The 27746-nt window shown below is 42.5% G+C and overlaps 1 protein-coding gene across 1 annotated transcript in view; it reads left to right on the plus strand.

The window, feature by feature from the left end:
- The window catches only part of ANXA7 (annexin A7), a 169930-nt gene that overhangs the window by 76665 nt on the left and 65519 nt on the right, over nt 1-27746 (plus strand). Inside the window, exon 7 of the mRNA XM_029609149.1 lies at nt 11980-12074. Coding sequence (XP_029465009.1) covers nt 11980-12074 — 95 coding nt within the window. The remainder of the gene's footprint in view (nt 1-11979; nt 12075-27746) is intronic.

Here is a 27746-nt window from a genome sequence, read left to right on the forward strand (position 1 = left end):
AGTGGACAGTGGAGTGCCTCAGGGATCTGTATTGGGACCCTTACTTTTCAATATATTTATAAATGATCTGGAAAGAAATATGACGAGTGAGATAATCAAATTTGCAGATGACACAATTGTTTAGAGTAGTTAAATCACAAGCAGATTGTGATAAATTGCAGGAAGACCTTGTGAGACTGGAAAATTGGGCATCCAAATGGCAGATGAAATTTAATGTGGATAAGTGCAAGGTGATGCATATAGGGAAAAATAACCCATGCTTTAATTACACAATGTTGGGTTCCATATTAGGTGCTACAACCCAAGAAAGAGATCTAGGCGTCGTAGTGGATAACAAATTGAAATCGGTTCAGTGTGCTGCGGCAGTCAAAAAAGCAAACGGAATGTTGGGAATTATTAGAAAGGGAATGGTGAATAAAACGGAAAATGTCATAATGCCTCTGTATCGCTCCATGGTGAGACCGCACCTTGAATACTGTGTACAATTCTGGTCTCCGCATCTCAAAAAAGATATAATTGCGATGGAGAAGGTACAGAGAAGGGCTACCAAAATGATAAGGGGAATGGAACAGCTCCCCTATGAGGAAAGACTAAAGAGGTTAGGACTTTTCAGTTTGGAGAAGAGACGGCTGAGGGGGGATATGATAGAGATGTTTAAAATTATAAGAGGTCTAGAACGGGTAGATGTGAATCTGTTATTTACTCTTTCGGATAATAGACTAGGGGGCACTCCATGAAGTTAGCATGGGGCACATTTAAAACTAATTGGAGAAAGTTCTTTTTTTACCCAACTCACAATTAAACTCTGGAATTTGTTGCCAGAGGATGTGGTTAGTGCAGTTAGTATAGCTGTGTTTAAAAAAGGATTGGATAAGTTCTTGGAGGAGAAGTCCATTACCTGCTATTAAGTTCATTTAGAGAATAGCCACTGCCATTAGCAATGGTAACATGGAATAGACTTAATTTTTGGGTACTTGCCAGGTTCTTATGGCCTGGATTGGCCACTGTTGGAAACAGGATGCTGGGCTTGATGGACCCTTGGTCTGACCCAGTATGGCATTTTCTTATGTTCTTATGTTCTAATATTAATTTATTTTACTCATTTTAATTTTTGTTGATTATGAATGTGTAACTGTACCCACCCTGAACATAGAAGGGCGGGCTATATATGTTTTTAAATAAATAAATAATGGCAGTACAATCGAGGGGAGTTTCTTACACCTCTGACAAATCCAGACGTATCTACATATTCCCATTCAACTGGAGCATCAGTGGTTTCTGTGGTTTGCCATTTTGGGGCAACATCAGTTTCAAGCACTGCCTTTTGGTTTGGCCACCGCACCCAGAACCTGCTCCTCATGGTGTTGGTAGCAGCAGCATTCAGAGAGGATGGCATTCTAGTCCAGTTTTATGTAGAACGCTCCGGCGTAAGTTTTTGTTCTCTGTACACCGACGCGATATATAAAAATCATAAAATAAATAAATATACCTAGACAATTGGCTAATTTGGGCCAAAAGCTTGGAAGAGAGTCTTCTAGCGTCGCGCAAGGTGATCTCCTTGCTGCAGGAGCTAGGTTGGGTGGTGATCTTGGTCAACAACAGTTTACAACTGGATTATCTCGGTGTTGATTTTGACACAAAGAAAGGTAGGGTTTTTCTGCCGGAGATCTGCTGCATTCGAAAGCTGATGGCTCAGGTGCGATAATTGATAGAAGTAGTTCACCCAACAGTGTGGTCTTACCTGCAGGTACTCGGTTTGATGGCAGCCACCCTATAGGTGGTTCTGTGGGCAAGGGCACATATGCGTCCTCTTCAGCACACACTGCTTGCTCGATGGAGTCTGTCTCAGGACTGCTCGATACGGCTTCATTTTCTGTTAAAGATTTTCCATCCAACTGAAATGTTGGTTGCAGGTGGATCATCTAAAGAAGGGAGTTTCCTTGGGAGGCTCCAGAATAGCTGGTGCACATGACTGATTTATGCTTCCAGGGTAGGGGGGCTTACTGTCAGGAGTTGATGGCACAAGAGTGCTGGAGTGCAGAGGAGTCTCTCTGGAGCATCAGTCGTCTGGAAGCAGGTGCTGTTCGGTTGGCAAGCTTACAGTTTGACTGCTTGCAGGCTCAATCTACCTGAGTAATGTCATTGTGATGACAGTGTGTCTTACATCAGTCAGCAGGGAGTCAACAAGTGTCGCAGGAAATAGACCAGCTCATGGTATGGGCATAGGTGCATCTCCAGGAGATCTGTCTCCCACATTGCGGGAAAAGACAATCTGAGAACCAGTTTTCTCAGCAGACCATCTGGATCCAGGAGAATGGGAATTGTCAGACGAGGCTTTCCAGCTCATAGTGGGCTACTGGGGCCTACCATAGCTACACTTGCTAGCGACATCACACAATGCAAAAGTTCTTCATTTCTTCAGTCGCAGGCGAGATCCAAGGTCTCTGGGCATCGATGCTCTAATTCAGGAGTGGCTGAGCAGGTTGATTTGGAGAATCGAGGTGGTGCTTCTGGTGGCTCCTGAAGGGCCCAGAAGGCCATGGTATGTAGAACTGTGGAGACTCTTTTTGGACTCTTCTCTCACCGGTCCAAAGAGATCTGTTATGACAGGGGCCTGTTTTTCATGAAGATCTGACTCGATTTTGTTTTACGGTATGGCTCTTATAAAAGCACAGTTGCTGAAGCATGAATATTCCACTTAGCTTGTTTTCGGGTTTGGTGAGTATTTGAGGCTTGCTGTGAGGAACGAGGGTTCTTTCTTGTTCGGTTAAGATGCCTCTTGTTTTGGCTTCTTGCAGGATGGGTTGATTAAGGGTTTGGCCCTTAATTCCTTAAAGGTACAGGTTGCAGTTCTTGCCTGTTTCCGGGGTCAGGGGAACGGTGGACCCTTGTCGGCCCATCCAAAGTTGGTGAAGCATCTTCGTCCTCCCTTGCAGTTGCTGGTGCCTTTGTGGAGCCTTAATCTGGTTCTGGATTTTCTGGTGGGTCCCACCTATCAATCACTGCATAGCTGCTCCTTGAGGTTACTTACCTTGAAGACTGTTTTTCTTATGGCAATTTGTTCTGTGTGTAGTTTCTGAACTTCAGGCACTTTCTTGCTGGGAACTATTCCTGCGAGTGACTCCAGGGGCAGTCCAGCTGTGAACTGTTCTGTCATTTTTTTGCCAAAAGTGATTTTGGACTTTCACTTGAATCAATCAATTTCCCTGTCCATGCTGGACAGGGAGAGAGATGTAGATCAATATAGTCTATTGCAGTCCATGGATGTCAAGCGACATCTCTTGAGGTATTTGGAGGTTCTTAGACCTCTTAGGAAGACTGACCGGCTGTTTGTACTCCACGATGGGGGTAAACATGGTGATCCAGCATCATGGGCTACAATAGCCTGCTGGATTAAGGAGATTCACAGCCATTACCTAAACAGGTTAGAGCTCAGGCAGTGTCATGGGTGGAGCTTCGATTGCTGTCTCCCATCGAAATTTGCCGAGCGGCGACGTAGTTGTCCTTACACTTATTCCAGGTATTGCCATCTGGATGTGCAGGCCAGAGAAGAATGCAGCCTTTGCATGTGCAGTGTTGGTCAAACTGTGGGCAGCCTCCCACCCTCTTCGGGAGTAGCTTGGATATACCCCACTGGTCGTGGATTAACCAGTCTGAATGCTGAGAAACGATTTCCTTTTCTCTAGTGAAGACAGGTTAATCCATCTTCCTGCACCTGGCTGCCAGTTTGTGTTTCTGTTGTCGTCCTGAGTGGTTGTGTTTCTGAGGATAACAGGTGTCAGTTGCAGTCCCTAGGTTAGTGATGTTACACCCTTTGGGGTAGATTTTATAATTTTGCGCGAGCGCATACTTTTGTTCGCGCACCAGGCACGAACAAAAGTACGCTGGATTTTATAAGATACACGTGTAGCCGCACGTATCTTATAAAATCCGGGGTCGGCACGCACAAGGGGGTGCACATTTGTGCAACCTGCGCACGCTGAGTCCAGCGCGTGCTGCCTGTTCCCTCTGAGGCCGCTCAGATTTCAGAGCGGCCTCGGAGGGAACTTTCCTTCGCCCTCCCCCCACCTTCCCCCCCCCCCCCCTTACCTTTGTTGGCAGATATACGCCTGCTGAAAGCAGACGTAAATCTGCACGCGCCAGCAGGCTGCTGGCGCACCATCACCCGACCCGGGGGCTGGTCCGGAGGCCTCGACCATGCCCCCGAAACACCACGTCATTTACGCAACGCCCCCGACACGCCCCTTTTACGAAGTCCCGGGACTTGCGCGCGTCCTGGAGCTCTGCGCGCGCCGGCGACCTATGCAAAATAGGCGCGCCGGCGCGTGAGGGCCCTGCACACGTAAATCCGGCCGGATTTACGCGCGCAGGGCATTTAAAATCCGGCCGTTTGCCTGAGCTCAGTATTTCCTGTTGGCTGGGTGCTTGAGTGGTTGTCTGTTAATGGTTATAATCAAGAATTGTTAGTTTGTCCACAGTTGGCTTTTGCAGAGAATACTGTCAGGCTGATAACAGCTTTGCTCCGTTTACATTTGCTGGTAGAGGTGCATAACTCACTGTTCATGAATTAACCTGTCTTCATTAGAGAAAAGGAAATTATCAGGTAAATAGTATTTTCTCAATTCAAAATATAGCTGCTAAATTATTTGGAGCTAAGTAGAGTGACTCAGTTATCCCCCTTTTGATTAGGCTTAATTAGTTTACCTATAACAGCCAAGATTAAGTTCCAAATGCTTTCATTAGTTTATGAAGCATTATATAGAAGGTATCTTCAGTACCTGGCTAACTTTTTGCTTCTGTATTAACTGTCAGTCTTCCAAAGTCATTCCTTCTGCCACGACGAGTAGGCTAGAGTCTACTCACAAAGTTGTGTTTTGTACCACTGCTCCAGTCAATCTGGAACAAGAATAATCATACAACATTTCAAAAGCCTCTTAAAACATGGTTATTCTTACAAACTTCTTTTTTAACATTAGGATGTTAAATAATAAAGAATTTTTTTAATGAAAAATTTCTTTGCACTTTACTGATATTTTATTTGTGTTTCAATTTGTTTGGAATTTTATTGCTTTTGAAAATATTATGATTATGTATTATTGTAATTTTATTATAAAATGGGTTCTTAAACTTTGATTTGTTCCTTTTTGATAATCACTTTGATGGTTTTAATTGAATTGTAGTATATCAAGTGAAATAAATGCTTACTACTTTAACAATTTTATAAATGATCCACAGTACGAATTGCTAATAATATAACTATTTTAACTAATGATACTAAGTGGTGGAGGGTTGTAAACCTTATTCAGGATTCAGTTCTATCAAAAGGGATGTGCTTATCCTGGGCACTGAGCAGTTGGATAGAACACAACATACATTATAGATAAAAAAAAAAAAACAACAAAAAAAAACCCAACATAGAGATACACCTAGGCCACAAGAGTGAGTCAGGGCTTTCTCAAACCACTCAGAAAAAGAGTTCTGGAATACACTTGGCATAAGCTTTGAAAGCCAGGCTACAGTCTATAATGCTAAACAAGAGCTGGCATTTTAGATATATAATATTGGTTCAGACCAAGGGTCCATCAAGCCTAGTATCCTGTTTCCAAGAGTGGCTAATCCAAGTCACAAGTACCCGGCAAGTACCCAAACATTAAATAGGTCCCATGCTACTAATTCTGGCAACAAGCAGTGGCTATTCTCTATTGATTAATAGAAGCTTATGGACTTCTCCTCCAGGAACTTATCTAAATCTTTTTTTAAACCCAGCTACACTAGCTGCCTTAACCACATCCTCTTGCAACAAATTCCAGAGCTTAATTGAGCATTGAGTGTGAGAATTTTCTCAGATTTTTTTTTTTTTTAAATGTGATACTTGCTAACTTCATGGAGTGCCCCCTAGTCCTGTTATTATCCAAAATATTAAATAACCGTTTCACATTTACCCGTTCAAGTCTTTTCATGATTTTGTGGACGCCTATCATATCCCTCCTCAGCCATTTCTTCTCTTAGCTGAATAGGCCTAACCCTATTAGTCTTTCCTCATAGGGGAGCTGTTCTATGCCCTTTATCATCTTGGTCACCCTTCTCTGTACTTTCTCCAGTGCAACTATATCTTTTTTTTTTTTTTTTTTTTTTTTTTAATAAAGATTCAGCAACCACAAATGAATACAGTATTCAAAGTGCGGTCTCACCATGGAGTGATACAGAGGCATTATGACATCCTTCATTTTATTTTCCATTGCCTTCCTAATAATTCCTAACATTGTTTGCTTTTTTGACTTCCACAGCGCACTGAACTGATAATTGCAATATAATATCAACTATGACACCCAGACTTTTTTTCCTAGGTGCTAACTCCTAAAATGGAACTTAACATTTTGTAGATACAGCATGGATTATTTTGCCCTATATGCATCACCTTGTACTTTTCCACATTATATTTTATCTGCCATATGGACGCCCAGTCTTCCAGTCTCACAAGATCCTCCTGCATTTTATCTCGACTGCTTGTGATTTAACTACTCTGAATAATTTTGTATCATCTGCAAATTTGATTATCTTGCTTGTCCTACCTCCTTTCCAGATCATTTATAAATATATTAAAAAGCACTAGTCCAAGTACAGATCCCTGAGATACTTCACTGTTTACCATTCAGTCCTACTCTCGGTTTCCTGTCTTTTAACCAGTTTGCAATCCACAAAAAGGACATCGCCTCCTAGCCCATGAATTTTTAATTTTCTTAGAAGCCTCTCATGAGGGACTTTGTCAAACGCCTTCTGAAAATCCAAACACACCACATCTACCAGTTCATCTTTATCCACATGTTTATTCACCACTTCAAAAAAAAGTAGCAGATTTGTGAGGCAAGACTTCCCTTGGGTAAATTCATGCTGGCTGTATCCTATTAAATCATTCTATTTGTGATTTTATTCTTTATAATAGTTTTTATGATTTTTCCTGGCCAGGAAGTCAGGCTCACTGGTCTATAGTTTCCCGTATCATCTCTGGAGCCTTTTTATATATCTGGGGTTCCATTGGCCATCTTCTAGTCTTCAGGTATAATGGATGATTTTAATGATAGGTTACAAATTACTTGTAATAAGTCTTAAATTTCATTTTTTAGTTCTTTCAGAACCGTGGGGTATGTGCCAACTGGTGCAGGTGATTTACTACTCTTCAGTTTGTCTGGCCTACTACATCTTCCAGGTGCACTGTAATTTGGGTCAGTTCATCTGAATCGACACCCTTGAAAACAGTCTCCAGAATGGGTATCTCCCCAACATCCTCCTCAGAAAACACAGAAGCAAAGAATTAATTTAGTCTTTCTGCAATGGCCTTATCTTTCCTAAGTGCCCCTTTAGCCCCTCAAACATCTAACATGGAGTGAAGTGAAGGTTAAGTAAGCCATTTTGACATGAGACCCCCTGAAACAGGAAAAATGTCATTTTAGTGTAGATTACATGGTTGTTCACTACCTGTAATCCAGTCTTGGTTTTCTGGCCAGTGAGACTAGTAACCTGTTGGATCCCAGACAGTAACCTGTTGGATCCCAGACAGTAACCTGTTGGATCCCAGACAGATTTTACAGGTACTAAAGCTGTATAAAGTTGAAAGGCACTATAAATCAGAGAGCAAGGAAAAAGCGTAAGGAGATGTGGATTTTGTTCCTTATAATGCTGTTTTTCTAGGGCTACAAATGCTTTGTTCCTTTTCAGACCCTTCTTTGCAAATTGCTGAAGTTATGCAATTTCTGTATTATTGTTTTGAAAGACTGCTAGGAAGACATTTTATTTTTTTTTGCACTTTATGATCTGCCTGTCTGCTTGAGTTTTCCTTGTGACCTCTGATAAGGCACCCCTAGAATTGGGGATACAGTTCTGGGCCTCACACCACAGGGGAAAGATGCCAGGGTTATAGAAAAAGAGGAATGAAGGGCCATAAAATTTAATATTTATTTATTTATTTATTTAAAATTTTTATATACCGGCATTCATGTTGCAAACACATCATGCCGGTTTACATATAACAGGGGTGTACAATGAACAGTTGAATAACCTATTAGTGTAGAAGGAAGCAGTTACAAATAACAAGGTAATAGAACTGGGAGAAGAGAAGAAAAGGGAGAGAATTAGGTATAGGTATTTACATTAGTAATAACATTTTTACATGTGGAAGTGGTAGATCTGGCTGAATAGAATTAATCGGTGTCCGGGAACGCTTTTTTAAATAGCCAGGTCTTAAGTCTCTTCCTGAAGGTTGGGAGGCTGGGCTCCTGTCTTAGGTCCGGTGGGATGGAGTTCCACAGAAGGGGGCCGGCTGTTGAAAAGGCCCGATCTCTCAAGGTAATGTGTCTGGTAGTTTTGGCTGGGGGCACTTGAAGAGATCCTCTGAGTGCGTCTCTTGTTGGTCTGGAGGAGTTATAAATTTGGAATGGGACTTGTAAGTCGAGTGGGGTGTGTTGATGGATGGTTTTGTATATTATGGAAAGAGATTTGTAGAGGATTCTAAAGTGAACAGGCAACCAGTGGAGATCTTTTAGGATTGGAGATATATGGTCCCTCCTTCTGGAATTTGTCAGTAATCTTGCCGCAGCGTTTTGTAACATCTGAAGGGGTTTAGTGTAGGAGGAAGGAAGGCCCAGAAGGATAGAGTTACAGTAATCGATCTTAGAAAAAATGATAGCTTGTAGAATGGTTCTGAAATCCTGAGTGTGGAAGAGTGGTCTAATTCTTTTTAGAACTTGGAGTTTGTGGAAACAGTCCTTGGTGGTTCTGTTGATGGATGCTTTGAGGTTCATCCGGTTATCAATTAATACTCCTAGATCTCTCACCTGTGTAGTAGTTGGGATAGTTGGAGGATTAGAGATGGAAAAGTTATCTGGGGAGATGAGTAGCAGTTCTGTTTTAGAGGAGTTTAAAACTAGGTTTAGGTTAGACAGGAGATGTTTAATTTCGAAGAGACAATTTTCCCAGTGAACCAGTGTTTTTGTGTAAGATTCTTTAATGGGTATCACGATCTGGATGTCGTCGGCGTAGAGGAAATGTTTGAGGTTAAGGTTGGAGAGGAGTTGGCAGATTGGTAAAAGATAAATGTTAAAGAGTGTAGGTGACAGTGAGGAGCCCTGAGGGACTCCTATGGATGCGTCCATTCTTGAAGATTCTTTGTTCTGTATCTTAACCTTGAAGCCTCTGTTGGATAGAAAAGATTTAAACCATGAGAGTGCAGTGCCTGAGATACCTATAGAAGCCAGAATGGAAGTGAGAATGGAATGATTGACCGTATCAAAGGCGGCTGATAGGTCCAGCAGAATTAAGAGGAAGGATTGACCTTTGTCAAGGCCCATTAATATGAAGTCCGACATGGAGATGAGGAGGGATTCTGTGTTCAGTGATTTGCGAAATCCGTATTGTGATTGGAATAGGATTTTGTTTTCTTCAATGTATTCGGAGAGTTGAGTATTGACAACTTTTTCTAGAATCTTGGCTATGAATGGGAGATTGGCGATAGGACGGAAGTTGTTGGGGTCTTTAGGATCCAAATTGGGTTTCTTAAGTAGAGGTTTGATAGAGGCCAATTTGAGGTCGTCAGGATAAAGTCCTTGGGAGAGTGAGCAGTTTATGATGTCCGACAATGTTTTAGCGATGGAGTCAGGGATGGCCAGGAGCAGTTTGGTGGGGATAGTATCTAAAGGATGGGAGGAAGGTTTCATTCTTCTTATAAGAGTTTGTATCTCTAAGATAGAGATGGGTTCAAGTGTTTCTAGACCATTGTTGTTGAGGGATGACTGTTGAAGAGACTGGTAAAGAGCAGGGTCGGTGGGATTAGAAGGCAGATGAGTTAGAAGGCTGTTGACTTTGTGAAAATGAAGAGCAAGTTCTTCAGCTTTGGATTGTGCTAGGTTGTTGGGAATCTCCTGTGGGTTGATTTGGGTGAGATTGGAGACATAGGCGAAGAGGGCTTTTGCGTCGAAGATTAAGTGGTGAATCTTGGATGCATAGTAGTCCCTTTTGGATTTAGAGGTAGTTGACTTGTATTGATGGAGGGTGGCTTTGTAGATGGATCGTGTATTGGTGCTTGGGGATTTGCGCCAGTCGCTCTCTTTCTGTCTTAGATTTTGTTTTAGCTTTCTTAGTTCTTCCGTGAACCATGGTTGTCTTTTGGAGCCGTTTGGGAGTGATTTTTTGGTTGTAAGCGGACAAAGCTTGTTGGCTATGGAGTCTGTGATGGCTTTCCAGGAGCGGAGAGCTGTGTTCGGGTTTGAGAGATCAATGGATGGAAGTTGAGAGGCTAGGTGGGAGCTGAGGTCTTCTGTAGAGCAGGATCTTCTGTATGGGAAAGATGGTGAGGGCCCTATGGAGGTGGAGGATTTTTTCAATGAGAATGAGGTTGAGATAAGTGAGTGATCAGACCAAGGGACCTTCTTGCTTTTGAGGCGTGAAGAATGTTTGATGCCTGGGTTAATGAAGATAAGATCCAGCGTGTGGCCTGCTTTGTGTGTGGGTTTGCTAACTATTTGTTTGAACCCCAGGGCTGAGAGAAAGGATTCACAGCTGGATGATAGGGTAGGGTTGTCCACATGCAGATTAAAATCTCCTAGGATAATTGCTGGGGCGTCCAGTTTGATGAGGGTTGTGATTTCCTCTACTAAGGGGGAGGGGTCTGTCTCAAGGAGGCCCGGAGGGGCGTAGACGAGTAGGATTTGTAGTTGTTCCGAGGTGAAGAGACCCATTTCTAGTTTAGAGTCTGAGATGTATGGGTGCTGGATGAACCCGAGGTCTTTTTTTGATGCAAATAGGAGTCGTCCTCCTCTTTTTTTTCAGTCGGGGGATGGAGAAAATGTCGTAGTTTGATGTGGGAAGTTGGTTTGTAATTGCTGTGTCCGTGGGTTTGAGCCATGTTTCCGTTATGGCACATATATCTGGTTTGGTATCAAGGAGATAGTCGTTGAGGATTATTGATTTCTTGGACAGAGATTGTGCATTGAATAATGAAAGTGAGAATACAGTGAGGCCTAAGAGTTGGGTGATGGGTGTTATCAAAATTGGGGCGAATGATTTAAGGTTTCGGTGTAGCGCCTGTCGTTTGGGTTGTAGTATGAATGATCTGTTAGGTTTTCCTATTGCTGACAGGCTGTGTTGTAAAATAGGTATTGGGAAGGTGTGATGGAGGGGTTGCTCTTATAGGAAAAGTTTTATAAGATTAGGCATCTTTTCTTAAGAGAAGAAGAAAATAAAATTGAGATGTATAATCCTTTGATGTATTCATACAAGTAATACTGCATGGGAGCTGGTTACCCTCTGAGCAACTAACTAGACAGCAAGGGATCTTCCGAGACTATAGCTTTATAGTTGACTCAGAAATGGACATGCAGCCACCTCTAAAGTGGGTGGCAAGGCTGTTGCTTACACATTGCATGATAATCTCTGAAGGAGAGGAGGAATAATGCTGTTGCTATTGTTAATTTTACTCACTTAAAGCCATGTTAATGTAGACAGTGATTTTTTTTTTTCTAGTATTTCGGAGAATTTGTAGCAGGAAAAGATATAAATTGACTAGGCCACAGTCAGTTGAACCAGGACTTATATCATTGATAGAGCAGGTATTTAAACCCACAATTCCCAGGAGCTCTCTGAAGTCTCAGCTCTATTCTTGAGCCACTTGACTGCATTACTGCCTTCTTTCACTAATTTAGAAATCTGTTATGTATATCGAGAAATCCTGATGTGAGATAGGACAGAGGCTTGTAAAATAATTAAGAATTAGAATAAAAATTTTGATTTCTATAGAGCCCTCATCACAATAAGATCCTAATATGCTTACAAGACTTGGGAATTTTATAAGTAGCCACCTCTGAGGAGACACTTTAGAAATACGTTTCTGATATTCAGAAGGAGGTAGAAAACATTCTTTATGTACCAGTTAGTTTCAGCACTGAAATTTTGCATGTCACGTGAACCATAATACTTTTTGTTTTGAAGGGACGAATGAGCAAGCTATCATTGATGTTGTTGCCAATTGTTCAAATGACCAACGACAGAAAATAAAGGCAGCTTTTAAGACCGCATATGGCAAGGTAAGTTTTGATCTAGTGCATCATTTCTAACCCATGGCGAGGTCAGGTGGAATGTACAGAATAGTTTGTTCTTTTTCTCACGCTCTCTTCCTCCTTTGTCTTACACTCATATTCAGTACCTTATGTAACAGTTAAATCGCTGTCTTGCCTTTCTCTTCTTTTAGCTAAGGATCATCTTTGCTCATCCCATGCTGCCTTGAATTCTATTGCAGTTTTTGCCGCCATCACCTCCTGCTCTTGTAGGCTGATGCAATAATCTGAGAGTTAAACTCTCTGCTGATTTTCAGTGCACATTTTTAACGCTCAGATAAAATTACTTTTTAAAAATTCCTGATGCAGTAAGCTAATGCTATGCAAATGCATCGGGAGTTTTAAAAAAAAAATGCATTAATTGTATGTTTTGGCACAGGCAAAACATAATTGTATGTTTTGGCACAGGCAAAACATAATTGTATGTTTTGGCACAGGCAAAACATAATTGTATGTTTTGGCACAGGCAAAACATAATTGTATGTTTTGGCACAGGCAAAACATAATTGTATGTTTTGGCACAGGCAAAACATAATTGTATGTTTTGGCACAGGCAAAACACACATTTTAACTCTGGAATGAGGGAGGCATCCCTAATAAGCAGATCAAGATGGCAGTAGCCGCCGCCACGTAGCTGGATAAATACTGATTTATCCAGCTTTCTGGCAGTGGTTAGCCACTGCCACTTAGCCAAATAAGTCGGTTCTTAACCAGCTATCTAGTGCAGCACATTGCTACTTAGCCAGATAATTTTACAGATAACGCGCATTTTGTCCAGCTAAGTAGCAGTGAACTGCGCCAGATAGATTAAGTACTGACTTATCCAGCTAAGTGGTAGTGGCTAATCGCTGCCAGATAGCAGGATAAATCAGTACTTACATGGGTAAATGGCAGAGAATTAGCATTTGGCCATTTAGCTGGATAAATTAGTACTTATCTGAGGACTGTTTCATATTTTATTTTACCAATGTTAAGTGCAAAAGCAGTAGCTTTCAAAACTTAATTCCAGCTCTGACCCAGTGGTTAAGTTTCCAGCACTAAGAAAGGTGCGCTGGCCAAAAGCAGTCTCTCTCTGAATCAGGGCGAACTGCGTAATGCACTAATTTATATGGAATTTCATTGCGAGGGTGCTTAGCAGTACTCCCATTTAGGATTTCTCGTTTTCTGCATACAGAACTCCTTGCTGTATCGGCAGTAAGTTTTGCGTACAGAAAATGTGCGTTGAAGTGCAGGTAGAAAGGTGCGTTCTGCTGAATGCACCTTTCTTTATCGGCCTGCAAGACTATCAACCTATCCATGAAGAAATCTTTTGTATTGTTCTTTCTTTGTCTACCTCCTTTGAGCCTCCTATCACGACCTCTTCTTCTAGAACTTTTTCCACCGAAAAATGTTTACTGCTTGTGTGTTTATACTTTTGAATATCTCTATCATATTCTCTATTTCTCACCTTTTATCTAGAGTATACATATGTAGATCCTTATGCCTCAATTCATAAATCTTTTGGTGCAGACCCTTCTCTGGATCATCTGTACGCCTTATCCTTTCAGAGGTTCAGCCTCCATATCCTTTGAGGTTCAGCCTCCATAATTGGATACAGTACTGCAGATGAGGTCAGACCAATAACTTGTAATCTAGCATTCTTCTAGGTCTGGCTACCGCTTGTCAGTGTTTCTCTACCCTGAGATTATCGTATATGATCACCCCTACCCTACCCTATACTTTCCCAGCTTGGCTGCTCCCTGAGAGGAGAGGATCACCTTGCTGGTGGCTGAAAGGAATCAGTAAGCTTTTGCTTGGGAAATTTTCTTTTTTAAAAGTATTGGGGCGAAGTTAACTATTGGGGAATATTATTTAGTGTATTTGTGTGTTTGTACTTTTAATAGTCAGTAAGGCAGCAAATAAATAGAAGTTAGTGTTTTGTATATTAAAAAAAAAAAAAAAAAAGTTAGCCAGAAGCTTGAAATAAGCTAGGAGCAGTGAATACCTAAGTAAAAAGGTTGAAAAGTTCAGTTACTCACCTTGGAAAGGTTTAAGGTAGTGTGATTTGGTATGATTAGGGACCAACATTTTTTAATCAAGAGAGCAGTGAGTCACTCTGGCTGACTAACAGAAGTTACTATTTGTATTTCCCAACCCTCTCACCCCTCACCCACCCATGCCTAGCTCATCCTTTATTTATAGGCAGGTGCCACTTTCACACAAAAAAACCCCAGCCTTATTGAGTTTGATCATTCCCCTGTAGGCCACTACCAGACATATAGTGAGTTTCCTAATTCATTTAAAGGATGTTAATTAGACACATTCCTACTCCCATAGCAACATAAAACTTAACTAGGAACTGCACAAATTTGAGATGAAGGCAGCAGTCCAGCAGCAAGAGGGGGGCTTCCCAGTCTTTTGCATTGAGTGTCACATATGTGATTTTTTAACCGCCTGTGAGAAATTGTACATGTACATGCAAAGCAAAGAGCTCATGTCTCTCAGAGAACGAGTCCGGTCTCTGGAGGCTAGAGTGCCAGACCTGGAGGAGCTGAGGCAGACAGAGAGGTATATAGAAGAGACCTTCAGGGACACAGTAGCCAAGTCCCAACTTCAGACTGGCAGCCCTGGTGCTGCTTTGGAGGAAGAAGGTCTCATGATCGGAGAGCATCAACCTGGTGCAGCAGGAAAGGATTCTGTAGCAAGGACCTGCTCTCCAGGTGGTGTATTGTCCTTTCGCACTGTGGATATCTTCCCAAGGCCTACTGCCCAGGAGGGAAGGGTTAGGTCGGCCGTCATAGTTGGTGATTCTATTATTAGGAATGTAGACAGCCAGGTGGCCGGTGGGCATGAGGATCACCTGGTAACATGCCTACCTGGTGCGAAGGTGGCAGACCTCACGCGTCACTTAGATAGGATTTTAGACAGTGCTGGGGAAGAGCCGGCTGTCGTGGTACATGTGGGCACCAACGACATAGGAAAATGTGGGAGGGAGGTTCTGGAATCCAAATTTAGGCTCTTGGGTAGAAAGCTTAAATCCAGAACCTCCAGGGTAGCATTCTCTGAAATGCTCCCTGTTCCACATGCAGGTCCCCAGAGGCAGGCAGAGTTCCGGAGTCTCAATGCATGGATGAGATGATGGTGCAAGGAAGAGGGATTCAGCTTTGTAAGGAACTGGGGAACTTTTTGGGGAAGGGGAGTCTCTTCCAAAGGGATGGGCTCCACCTTACCCAAGGTAGAACCAGACTGCTGGCTCTAACCTTTAAAAAGGAGAGAGAGCATCTTTTAAACTAGAACAAAGGGGAAAGCCGACAGTCGCTCTGCAGCACATGGTTTGGAGGGAGGTATCTTCAAAGGATACTAATGATGCATTAGAATTAGGGCATCCCGACAGTGAAGTTCCAATAATAAGAAAAGTAGTCCAAGTGCCTGTAACTAAAAACTCACCTGAGCTAAAAAAAATTCTAACTTATCCCTATCAATTAAAAAGCAGAATGAAAATACAAACAAAAAGCAAACTTTGAAATGTTTGTTTCCCTGTACGTACCATGATCAGTCCATGCTGCTGGGTTGTGTCTCCCTTCCAGCAGGTGGAGTCAGAGAATAAAGTTCAAGGCACCCTATGATAACCCAGTGTGCCACCTGCAATTCTCCAGTATTTCTCTGACTCCAGCAGGTGAAGGAAGACATACCCTGCGGTCCTGATCCTCTCTAAAGCTGTGATTTCTTTCTAATAGAGCAAAGGGGTTCTTAATCCCTGATGATCATTGACTAGATCAACCTTTAGTAAGTAAAAAAAAAAATTTTTTTTTAATTATATATGAGAACTACGGTCTCTGTGCCCACAAGCCTTGATACCCGGAGGAAGTTTGTTGATGCCCAGGTAGGGGGGATTTACCGGTGGGCCGGACCCATTCCCCTCTGATTCCAGAGACGCTTAATTCCTCTGAAGGGAGCTAAATTACAGTGACATTCCAGGGAGGTACATTCCCCTGAGGCAAAAAAAAATAATAAAAAAATACATAATACTAATAAACATAAAAGCAAGGCCTGTTTTTATCATTACCCGGTACAGGAGATCTTACTGATTTTTTTTTCTTCTCTCTTGCTTCGTCGGTCATGCCGTGGGGGTAGAGGTGTTCGGCATGTGGGGAACAGGCAGTGCGGCTTTCCCGCGACAGCCTCTGTTTTCGTTGCCTCCCCGGGGGCGAAGGGCCTTCGGACCTGCCTGTTTCAGGCAGAAGACAGTCTCTGCTGCGTACGCGCGGCTCCGGCAGGACTCACTCTGCTTCTCTTCCTCGGCCTGCCCCGTCCCCGCTAAGCGTGGGAAAGGTGGCCATTTTGAATTCCTCCGGTGCCAATGATGCTCAAGCTCTGGGGGGAGGGGATCCTCCTCCGCCGCTTTCCCCTCCTAATTTAAGCCCCGAACGCCCGGTTCCTCCATCCACATCTTCTCCAGGTTTTACCGCCTGGATGTTCAGGCTTGGGAGGACACAGCATTTGCAAGGGCAGTACTAAGTGGGTCATGGGCAGCCTCCCACCCGGTTTTGGAGTAGCTTTTATACATCCCATTGTTCCTGAGTCCATCTGCTACACGCTCGGAAATGGAGAAATTACTTACCTGATAATTTCGTTTTCCTTAGTGTAGACAGATGGACTCAGCATCCCACCCACGGCTACCGTTACTCATGGAATTCTTGGGGGACATCCCCGGGAGCGAGTGATTCAAGGGTAAGCCATACTTTCCTCCATCTAGGACACCCATCCTACCGGGTGTCGACGTTTCTCGGTTGAGGGCACTGGCGGTCTCCAGCTATAGCCAATTCAGTTCAAATTAATCAAGTTAACCAAGTTATAAAGTTAATCAAGTTATTCAAATTATTCAGTCATGCATATATCCACAATGCTTTTCAAGGATAATACTTAAGAGCTGCACTTCCTGCAGGGGTATATGTACTAGAGCTGACGTCAGATTGAAATCTGATCCGTCTCCAACTGCTATCAGGAGTACACTATACCCATTGGTCCTGAGTCCATCTGTCTACATTAAGGAAAACGAAATTATCAGGTAAGTAATTTCTCCAATCTAATTCTCAACAGAGCATGGGATTTGGTGAGAGAGGTAACGGTGGTGGGGCCGCTTGACAATAGTGATAATATGATCAAATTTGAATTAATGACTGGAAGGGGGACTGTAAGCAAATCCACGGCTCTCGTGCTAAATTTTCAAAAGGGAAACTTTGATAAAATGAGAAAAATAGTTAGAAAAAAACTGAAAGGAGTAGCTACAAAGGTAAAAAGTGTGCAAGAGGCGTGGCCATTGTTAAAAAAAAAAATACCATCCTAGAAGCACAGTCCAGATGTATTCCACACATTAAGAAAGGTGGAAGAAAGGCAAAACGAATTATCGGCATGGTTAAAAGATGAGGAGAGAAAAGCTATTTTAGCCAAAAGATCTTCATTCATTCAAAAATTGGAAGGATTCAACAGAAGAAATTAGGATAATGCATAAGCGTTGGCAAGTTAAATGTAAAACATTGATAAGACAGGCTAAGAGAGAATTTGAAAAGAAGTTGGCCATAGAGGCAAAAACTCACAGTAAATATATCCAAAGCAGAAAGCCTGTGAGAGTGTCAGTAGGACTGTTAGATGATCTAGGGGTTAAAGGAGCACTTAGAGAAGATAAGGCCATTGCGGAAAGATTAAACAATTTCTTTGCTTCGGTGTTTACTGAAGAGGATGTTGGGGAGATACCCATTCTGGAAAAGGTTTTCATGGGTAATGATTCAGATGGACTGAGCCAAATCATGGTGAACCTAGAAGATGTGGTAGGCCTGATTGACAAACTGAAGAATAGTAAATCTCCTGGACCAGATGGTAAACACCCCAGGGTTCTGAAGGAACTAAAAAATGAAATTTCAGACCTATTAGTAAAAATGTGTAACCTATCATTAAAATCATCAATTGTACCTGAAGACTGGAAGGTGGCTAATGTAACTCCAATATTTAAAAAGAGCTCCAGGGACAATCCAGGAAACTACAGACCAGTTAGGCTGACTTCAGTGCCAGGAAAAATAGTGGAAAGTGTTCTAAATATCAAAATCACAGAACATATATAGAAAGACATGGTTTAATGGAACAAAGTCAGCATGGCTTTACCCAAGGCAAGTCTTGCTTCACAAATCTGTCTCACTTTTTTGAAGGAGTTAATAAACATGTAGATAAAGGTGAACCGGTAGATGTAGTGTATTTGGATTTTCAGAAGACATTTGACAAAGTTCCTCATGAGAGGCTTCTATTCTAGGACAAGTAAAAAGTCATGGGATAGGTGGCGATGTCCTTTCGTGGATTACAAACTGGCTAAAAGACAGGAAACAGAGTAGGATTAAATGGACAATTTTCTCAGTGGAAGGGAGTGGGCAGTGGAGTGCCTCGGGGATTGGGACCCATATTTTTCAATATATTTATAAATGATCTGGAAAGGAATATTACGTGTGAGGTAATAAATTTGCAGATTCAAAATTATTCAGAGTAGTTAAATCACAAGCAGATTGTGATAAATTGCAGGAAGACCTTGTGAGACTGGAAAATTGGGCATTGAAATGGCAGATGAAATTTAATGTGGATAAGTGCAAGGTGATACATATAGGGAAAAATAACCCATGCTATAGCTACACAATATTAGGGTCCATAATAGGAGCTACCACCCAAGACAGAGATCTAGGATTCATAATGGATAACACATTGAAATCGTCGATTCAGTGTGCTACAGCAGTCAAAAAAGCAAATAGAATGTTGGGAATTATTAGAAAAGTAATGGTGAATAAAATGGAAAATGTCATAATACCGCTGTATCGCTCCATGGTGAGACCGCACCTTGAATATTGTGTACAATTCTGGTCGCCGCATCTCAAAAAAGATATAATTGCGATGGAGAAGGTACAGAGAAGGCCGACCAAAATGATAAAGGGGATGGAACAGCTCCCCTATGAGGAAGGACTAAAGAAGTTAGGACTTTTCAGCTTGGAGAAGAGATGGCTGAGGGGGGGATATGATAGAGGTGTTTAAAATCATGAGAGGTCTAGAACGGGTAAATGTGAATCTGTTATTTACTCTTTTGGATAATAGAAGGACTAGGGGACACTCCATGAAGTTAGCATGTGGCACATTTAAAAGTAATTGGAGAAAGTTCTTTTTCACTCGACACACAATTAATCTCTGGAATTTGTTGCCAGAGGATGTGGTTAGTGCAGTTAGTGTAGCTGTGTTTAAAACAGGATTGGATAAGTTCTTGGAGGAGAAGACCATTACTTGCTATTAATTAAGTTGATTTAGAAAATAGCCACTACTATTACTAGCAACAGTAACATGGAATAGACTTAGTTTTTGGGTACTTGCCAGGTTCTTATGGCCTGGATTAGCCCTGTTGGAAACAGGATGCTGGGCTTGATGGACACTTGGTCTGACCCAGTATGGCATGTTCTCATGTTGATTTTCCATTGATAAGCAGGCTGAATTAGCCATGCTATTTGGGTAACATCACTGACTGCATTCTCACGGATATTCTCTTGTCCAAGTTAGTTTTGAACTACTGCGTCTGTGTGGCACTTCCTGCACGAAACCCATCTCTTCAGTTTTGTTTTTTTCCCTGCACTTAGGCACGGACATGTGTTCTTCTCTGCGCATCTCTTCAGGGTTTTCTTCTAGTTCTTTTCTATTTTCTTCTCTATCGCGTTAGCGATTCCCAAAACAGCACTTTTCAGTGCTATAATATCTGGCCCCAAAAAACCATGCTTTAAATATTTTCAGTGCGGACACACAATGTCCATCACTGACAACCATAGCTATTGTTATATTTGCCTAGGTTCAGATCATGACCAGGCAACATGTAAAGATTGCGGCCGCATGTTCCCCACAGCAAAAAGGCAGAGAGCAGCAAAGATCACCAGACTCCAGGAGCGAGAAGGTGCCTCGTCGGTCTCAGGTAGTTATGCACCTTAACCAAAACTCTCCATCCACTAATCCCCGGGGCACAAATAGTCTGTGAATGAGGTGGCCAGAAGGGCTTCTTTGGAGGAGCCAAGGGGTAAGAAGCACCTGATTCCTTCAGGGTTTGAGGTCGCTACGGCACCTAAGAAACCAAAATCTACTCCAGATCCGAAATGATCGGCGCTGTCTAAAGATCAGTACCAGACTAATGTGCAAGATGTATCGAAGATGTCCGAAAGAGTGTCGGAAAAGAAACATATCGACATGAGCTTCGATGCACAAATCAACAGAGCAACTTGTGCCACGTCCCACAAAGCACTGCGCATCAACACAGACTAGCCATCTTAAGCAGGGTGCAGTATCAACGCACACAAAGCATTCATCAATGCATGCATCACAAAAAATCAAGGCGACTGGCAGAGTTGAATCAAGTCGACGTAAGCATAGGTCTCCAATACAAGATCCTTTCCAGGATATTCTATCTCAGCCTCCTTGGGTCTCACCTCTCCCGGTATTGATTAGTTCGCAGTTGACTTCATTGCCAGAGGACCGCTCAGTGTGCTTGGGATTATCTACCCACTCATAGAAACAGCAACTCATACTTCAGGAAGGGCTCTCACCCAAGGTTAGACCTCCTGATCGTGAGTGAGCGTCTTGGAAACCACAATCACCTATAAAGATTTTATCCGCAAAGGTGCATCTTCGGGGTAGACATTCCCATTCCCCTCGAGGAGCAGCACCATTCAAAATCTGCTAAAACTCCATAGGCCATTAAATCACAACAGGCCAATGGGCCAGATCTCTTCTATGATTTAAAAATAATATATCTTTTTTCAATGTTGCATCCAAAATTTTCTCCTCTGCAACTTCCAGGTTCAGGGAGAGATGCAGATCCATCAATCACTCCTCCTTCTCCTAAGTAGCATCCATCTCTGGTTCCAGAGGAACAACCGGATATAGTTCAGCACTCTTCTCTAGTCTGCATCCAAGGCTCTCAACTGGATCATCAGACAATTCAATGGGAATTCCCTCTGACCCACTGGAAGAGCCTTCAGACTATTCCTCTCCACCGGAGGATCTCACCTATTCAAAATTTGTGGACAAACTGGATAATGTTATAGGAGTGGAGGTCCATAGAATTCCTGACCCTCGAGAGGAAGTATTTGGAATACTAAAAATTCTAGATGTGCCAGCTGAACCAACAGCTCTACAGTCACATAAACTACTGGATTCAGTTTTGTCCAAGGTGTGGGAGTCCTCTCACTCCATTCTTCCAGTTTCCAGGAAGTTAGATTTAAAATTCAGACTACAAAAATCGGCCATGAACAGCATTGTTCAACTTCCTCACAATCAGTTGTTGAGTCAGCAATGAAACGTGAAAAGAAGTCTAGACTACATGCTCTAGTGTACCTTTTAAAGAGCATAAAATCGTAGATGAGTATGCCAAGAAAACTTACCAGAGTGCCATGTTGACATCAAGAATAACAGCACCAATTTTACATGGTGCAGAATCTATACAAAACTTTACAGCTACTGAAACCATTTCTACGCTCTGAAATAGGCCAACCAATTATACCTCAGCCATTTTATGACATGCAGGAAGGTCTATGCCACCTATTCAGGGAGTGAAGGGCTGATGTGCACGGAGCAGGAGAGAGACCTAGGGGTGATTGTTTCGACGACTTCGGATCATTAGACACTATGTGACAAGGCGATAGCTAAAGCCAGAAGAATGCTGGGCTGCATAGAGAGAGGAATATAGAGTAAGAAAAGGGAAGTGATTATCCTCTTGTACAGGTCCTTGGTGAGGCCTCACCTGGAGTACTGTGTTCAGTTCTGGAGACCGTATCTACAAAGGGACAGAGACAGGTTGGAGGCGGTACAGAGAAGGGCGACCAAAAAGGTAGAGGTCTTCATCAGATGTCTTATGAGGAGAGATTGAAGAATCTAAATATGTACACCCTGGAGGAAAGGAGGAGCAGAGGTGATATGATACAGACTTTCAGATACTTGAAAGGTTTTAATGACCCAAAGATAACGACAAACCTTTTCCGTCGGGAAAAAAATCAGCAGAACCAGGGGTCACAATTTAAAGCTCCAGGGAGGTAGATTCAGAATCAATATCAGGAAGTATTTCTTCACGGAGAGGGTGGTGGATGCCTGGAATCCCCTTCCGAAGGAAGTGGTGAAGACCAGAACTGTGAAGGACTTCAAAGGGGGCGTGGGATAAACACTGTGGATCTATAAAGTCTAGAGGATGTATATGAAGAATGGGTGGCTCGCGGGAATGACTGCTATTACCTGGAGATAATACCCTTATTCAATAAACATACACACAGTTAATGCATCTCCAACATTACTCTAAGCTTCAACGGCAAGAGGTAATGTGGGAAAAAAAATAAAAAAGGATTTCCAGTCACAAAAAATGTGGGAAGTAGCTTGTTGGTTACGGCGGTTACTACTCCAAACCAAATAAGCCAATACTTCACTTTCAGTGCCTATCCAGCGTAGCTCTCTGCTTCAATGGCAAGGGAGAAAGTCTGATAATTCACGCATATCCAGCACAGCTCTGCTTCGGCAGGGGAGACGTCTGATACTTCACTTTCAATGCAAGTTAGCTCTCTGCTTCAATGGCAAAGAGAGGAAGACATACTTCACGCATATCCAGCATAGCTCTCTGCTTCAATGGCAGGGGGGAAATGAAGTAAAGTCTTGAGGATGTGAATGAAATGAAGAGAAGAGGCAATGGGGGTTGCTTGCAGGAATGATGGCTACTACCCTTACTCAATAAACATACACACGGTTAATGTGACTCCAACGTTGCTCTGTTTCAACGGCAAGAGGAAATGTGGGGAAAAGGATCTGCATTCACAAATAAGCGAGGGAGTAGCTTGCTTGTTGCGGCAGTTACTACCCCAACCCAAATTAGCCTGATACTTCACTTGCAATGCATATCCAAGCAGCTCTCTGCTTCAATGGCAGGGGGAATAAAGAAAAGAGGATTTATATTCAAACAACCAACAAGGGCTAAACTGCACAGGCTGGAAAAACAAGCATGGGAGTAGCTTGCTTGTTGCGGCGGCTACTACCCTGAACCAATCATGCCTGATACTTCACTTTGAATACATATACAGCGCAGCTCACTGCTTCAACGGCAGGAGGGAATGAAGAAGAGGATTTATATTCAGACAACAACCAACAAGGACTGAATTGCAAAGGCTGGGTAAACAAATAAGCGTGGGAGTAGCTTGCTTATTGCGGCAGTTACTACTACTACTACTACTACTACCACCCCTAACCAATTAGGCTTGATACTTCACATTGATGCAGCTCCAGCACTGCTCTCTACATCAATGGTGGGGGTGGAAGGAAATTAGAACCTAAAAGTTACCAATAAGGGCCCTGACCTCAGTGGTGAGAGTAACAGATAAGTATGAGAAAAATAAGTATGAAGCTTGCTGGGCAGACTAGATGGGCCATTGGTCTTCTTCTGCCATCAATTCTATGTTTCTATGTATATGAATCCTTCGAAGGTCCAAAGAAACAGATCGGAAATTGATCCAATATTGCAGTACCAACCAAAGAAGAAGGATCAATAAACACCAGGAAATCTTTGAGCACAGAACAGAATAAAAGCCCGACTCAGGCCGAGTTTCGCTCATTGAGCTGCTTCAGGGGCTAGCAAAGATAAGACAATTGTGAAGACATAGAAATACAAATAAAAACATTTAAAAACATATACACCATACATAAATTATATGAAATAAAAACCCATAAAAACAAACTTAAGACAGACATGTCATTCAAACATTATAAAATTGTTTTCATATTATGTGCGATGATTATTATATGTTCCCATATTGAGCATGCTTAAAAAATGTGCAGTCTAACTGACCCATTGGTGCTATCTATGATATCAAAAATACGTGCCACAGAAAACTATCTTTATCAGACTAGATACTGTTTCATTTAGACGATACATTGCTATTTGATTAAAAGACTTGTCACTTTGTTTCCATACAAGTGGAATGTGTCTTATGTTAACTACGTCTGGTCTTTCAGCATATTAACAAAAGCTCACCAGACACATGGAGACTAACTATCAGCAATAGAATGAATAGGTAAAAATTTTCTGTGGCATGGTCCACTCACTCCCTTATAAATGCTGTCCTCACCATAAACACCCCCACCCCTCAACCTACCCTCTCCTACAGCACTATCTCCTACCGTAAACCCTGCTCTACTGAAACTCTCATTATAGCATTCGAAGAAAAATCACCGAGTATTGACATTACCAACCCTGATACTTCACTGTCATCATGGAACAATCTCACCGCCACCATAGCCGATGAAGTCTGCCCTTTAGTAAAAAGAAAATTTCCCACAACAAGTCAGTAAAAAAACCTTGGTACACTACTGAATTAAAAAAACTAAAAAATGAATTGAGAAATAAAGAGTCTGGCGAAAAACCCCATCCCCAGCTCACGCAGCTGCCTACAAATCTTCTCTTCACTCATACAGACAATCCACCCTAAAAGCAAAACGAGACTACCATTCCGCCAAAATACATGACTACCAATTCAATTCCAATGCTCTCTTCTCTTGTGTCTCTGAACTAACCACCCCCTCCCTCCACTGAAGAAAATGCCAGCACTAAATGCGAGGAACTTGCCATGTTTTTTAGAAACAAAATCACTTGTGTCCTCCAATGTTTCCCTGGTAAGCCCTCCCCAGTCAACCCCCTCCCCAAAAACTTAAGCGCTAACCTTGAGTCCTTTGAACTCACCTCTCCTAAACAGATTGAACGAATCCTCCAAAAGGCTAAACCCGCCACACATTCATCCGATATAATCCCCACTAAGACTCTTCTTTCCATCCCCGCTACCATATCAAAACTACTAGCTGACATAATAAACTGCTCCCTCTAACATGGCAAAGTACTCGACCCCCTTAAACATGCAGTAGTCAAACCCCTCCTCAAAAAACCTAACCTCGACCCCCAGTATCCCAGCTAACTATCGCCCTATTTCTAACTTACCTTTCATAGCAAAAATAATGGAGAAAATAGTCAATACCCAGCTTACCGAATTCCTTAAAGAGCACAACACCCTTCACCCAGCTCAGTTTGGCTTTCGTAAAGCCTGTAACACTGAAAGCCGCCTCCTTACCCTTTCTGACACTATACTCAAGGGATTGGACCACGGTCAATCATACATACTGGCCCTACTTGACACATCTGCTGCCTTTGACACAGTCAATCATTTATTTATTTATTTATTGGTCTTTATATACCGACAACCGTTTGCACATCATACCATTCTCCTCACCCGCCTAGCAGAAATCAGTGTCACAGGTTCTGCGCTGCAATGGTTCTCTTCTTATCTCGACAACAGAAATTACACCGTAAAAATAGCCAATTACAAATCATCCCACATTCCCCTCTCTTAGGGCATCCCGCAGGGCTCCTCCCTCTCTTCCACGCTCTTCAATATCTATCTCCTCCCCCTCTGCTATCTCCTCTCTGATCTTGGCCTAAAGTTCTTCATGTATGCTGACGACGTTCAAATCCTCATCCCGCTTCAAGAATCCCTCCCCAAAACATTACAGTTTTGGGATTCCTGCCTTACTTCAATTAACACCCTCCTCTCAAACCTACATCTCGCTTTAAATGTAACAAAAACGGAGCTCCTCACAATCTCCAAACCCCCAGCTCGCTCGCTCCCTGCCTTAAGCAACACCAACCTTCCACCTGATGCATTCACCTGCAATGTGAGAGATCTCTGTGTCTATCTTGACCAACATTTAAATTTCAAATCTCACATCCACAATACCATAAAAACAGGCTTCTTCAAATTGCACATCCTAAAGAAACTTAAACCCCTGCCATATACCCAAGACCTCCACACAGTCCTACAGGCAACTATTTAACTAAACTGGACTATTGCAATTCTTTATTGCTGGGCCTCCCTCTCTCCACTATCAAACCCCTCCAACTTTTACAGAATGCCATGGCCAGAATCCTAACAAACGCATGTAAATCGGATCACATTACCCCTATCCTAAAAGACCTCCACTGGTTACCTATAGCCTCCTGCATAAAATTCAAAACACTCTCACCATCCTCCACAATTTATTGTACAATCAAAATCACACTTGGCTCGAGAATGCACCTCTATTCCGATCATCTACCCGCCCCTCCAGATCCAACCTTGCTAGTACCCTATACACCCCCTCCCTAAAAACTGCACACCACACCTCAACCTGAGAAAGGGCTTTCTCTATTGCCGGCCCTTCCCTATGGAACACCCTGCCCACGGTCCTCCATCTAGAACCTAACCTGTCTAAATTTTAAAAAGGGCTCAAAACCTGGCTCTTTACATTAGCATACCCAGGCGTTGACTAAACTTAGCTTGCACTTTAACCCCGCAGTCCACCCTTTCCCCCCTCCTCCTCTCTGCCTCTCCTTTTCTCCCCCTTCTTCACCCCAAGCAAAGACTCCAAAATATAGTTTCTCCCCCCTAAGCAATGATGCCTAAATTCTGTTATAAGTTTCCCCTCACCCTCCTTTAAGCCTACCCAACCATTCCCCCCCCCCCCCCCCACCTCTCCCTGTCACTGCCATCACTGGTCTGGTACCTACCAGCCCACCTGTACATATTGTCTATGTTAATTTATTTTCTTCAAATGTTCCTATCAAATTTCTCTTTCCCTATCCTTCCTACTGCTGTCCTCTCTCCTCCTTCATTACTGCTCCCCCCTTCCCTTCCCTGTTTATTGTATTTCGGCATGATGTTCCGACGAATGTCGGTATATAAAAATCAACAAATAAACACACCCACATTCCAGTACATCCCTCCTGCTGGTGGTTCCTGTATTTCTGGGTGAATTCCAGACACTACCAATACAAAGTTCTACCCTTTGGTCTATCCTCTGCTCCCAGAGTTTTTACCAAGTGTCTGGCTGTGACTGTGGCTCACCTCAGGTGTCAAGGGATCCACCTCTTTCCATGCTCTGTCATTGGCAGGGCCTAAGCTTTGGAATTCCATGCCAGAATATCTAAGACTGGAATCTAATTTAAAAAGCTTTGAAAATGTGGCTTTTCACTCAGGCATTTAATAGCAGTTTAAATTAAGAGATATATCCCAGAAGCTATAAAGCAGAAATTTTGACTTGATTTGTTGAGGTATAGATAATTTGTGTTTTTGTTCTGATTTTTTATTTTATTGTTGTATGAAGAATGAATTTTAATATGTATGCTTTGTGTGAACTGAGGTGATAGTACTCCAACCAAACATCGGTATCTAAAACTGTATAAATAAATAAATAAATCTGGATGATAGGTTGATAGTTTCCCCCGACGAAATGTCCCTGCAACAACATCTGGAGTCTCTGGGATTCCTAATCAACTACAAGAAGTCTGTACTCAAAGCAACTCAAATTTTACAATTTATAGGGGCCAGAATAGACTGTCCAATCGCGGGCCTTTCTACTCTGAATCGATTGACTTCATGTCTGCACAGAATTGCTCCTCAGTTCAAGGATCATGGCCCTCCAAGTTCTGGGGGTATTGGGTCACATGGCGGCGGCCATCCATGTAGTATCTCACACTCTCCTATAAATGTGCCATCTCCAATGGGGATTGAAATCAAAATGGACCCAATATCTCCAACCAAT

The sequence above is a fragment of the Rhinatrema bivittatum genome, chromosome 7 (genome assembly GCF_901001135.1).
Source record: "Rhinatrema bivittatum chromosome 7, aRhiBiv1.1, whole genome shotgun sequence".
NCBI lineage: Eukaryota > Metazoa > Chordata > Amphibia > Gymnophiona > Rhinatrematidae > Rhinatrema > Rhinatrema bivittatum.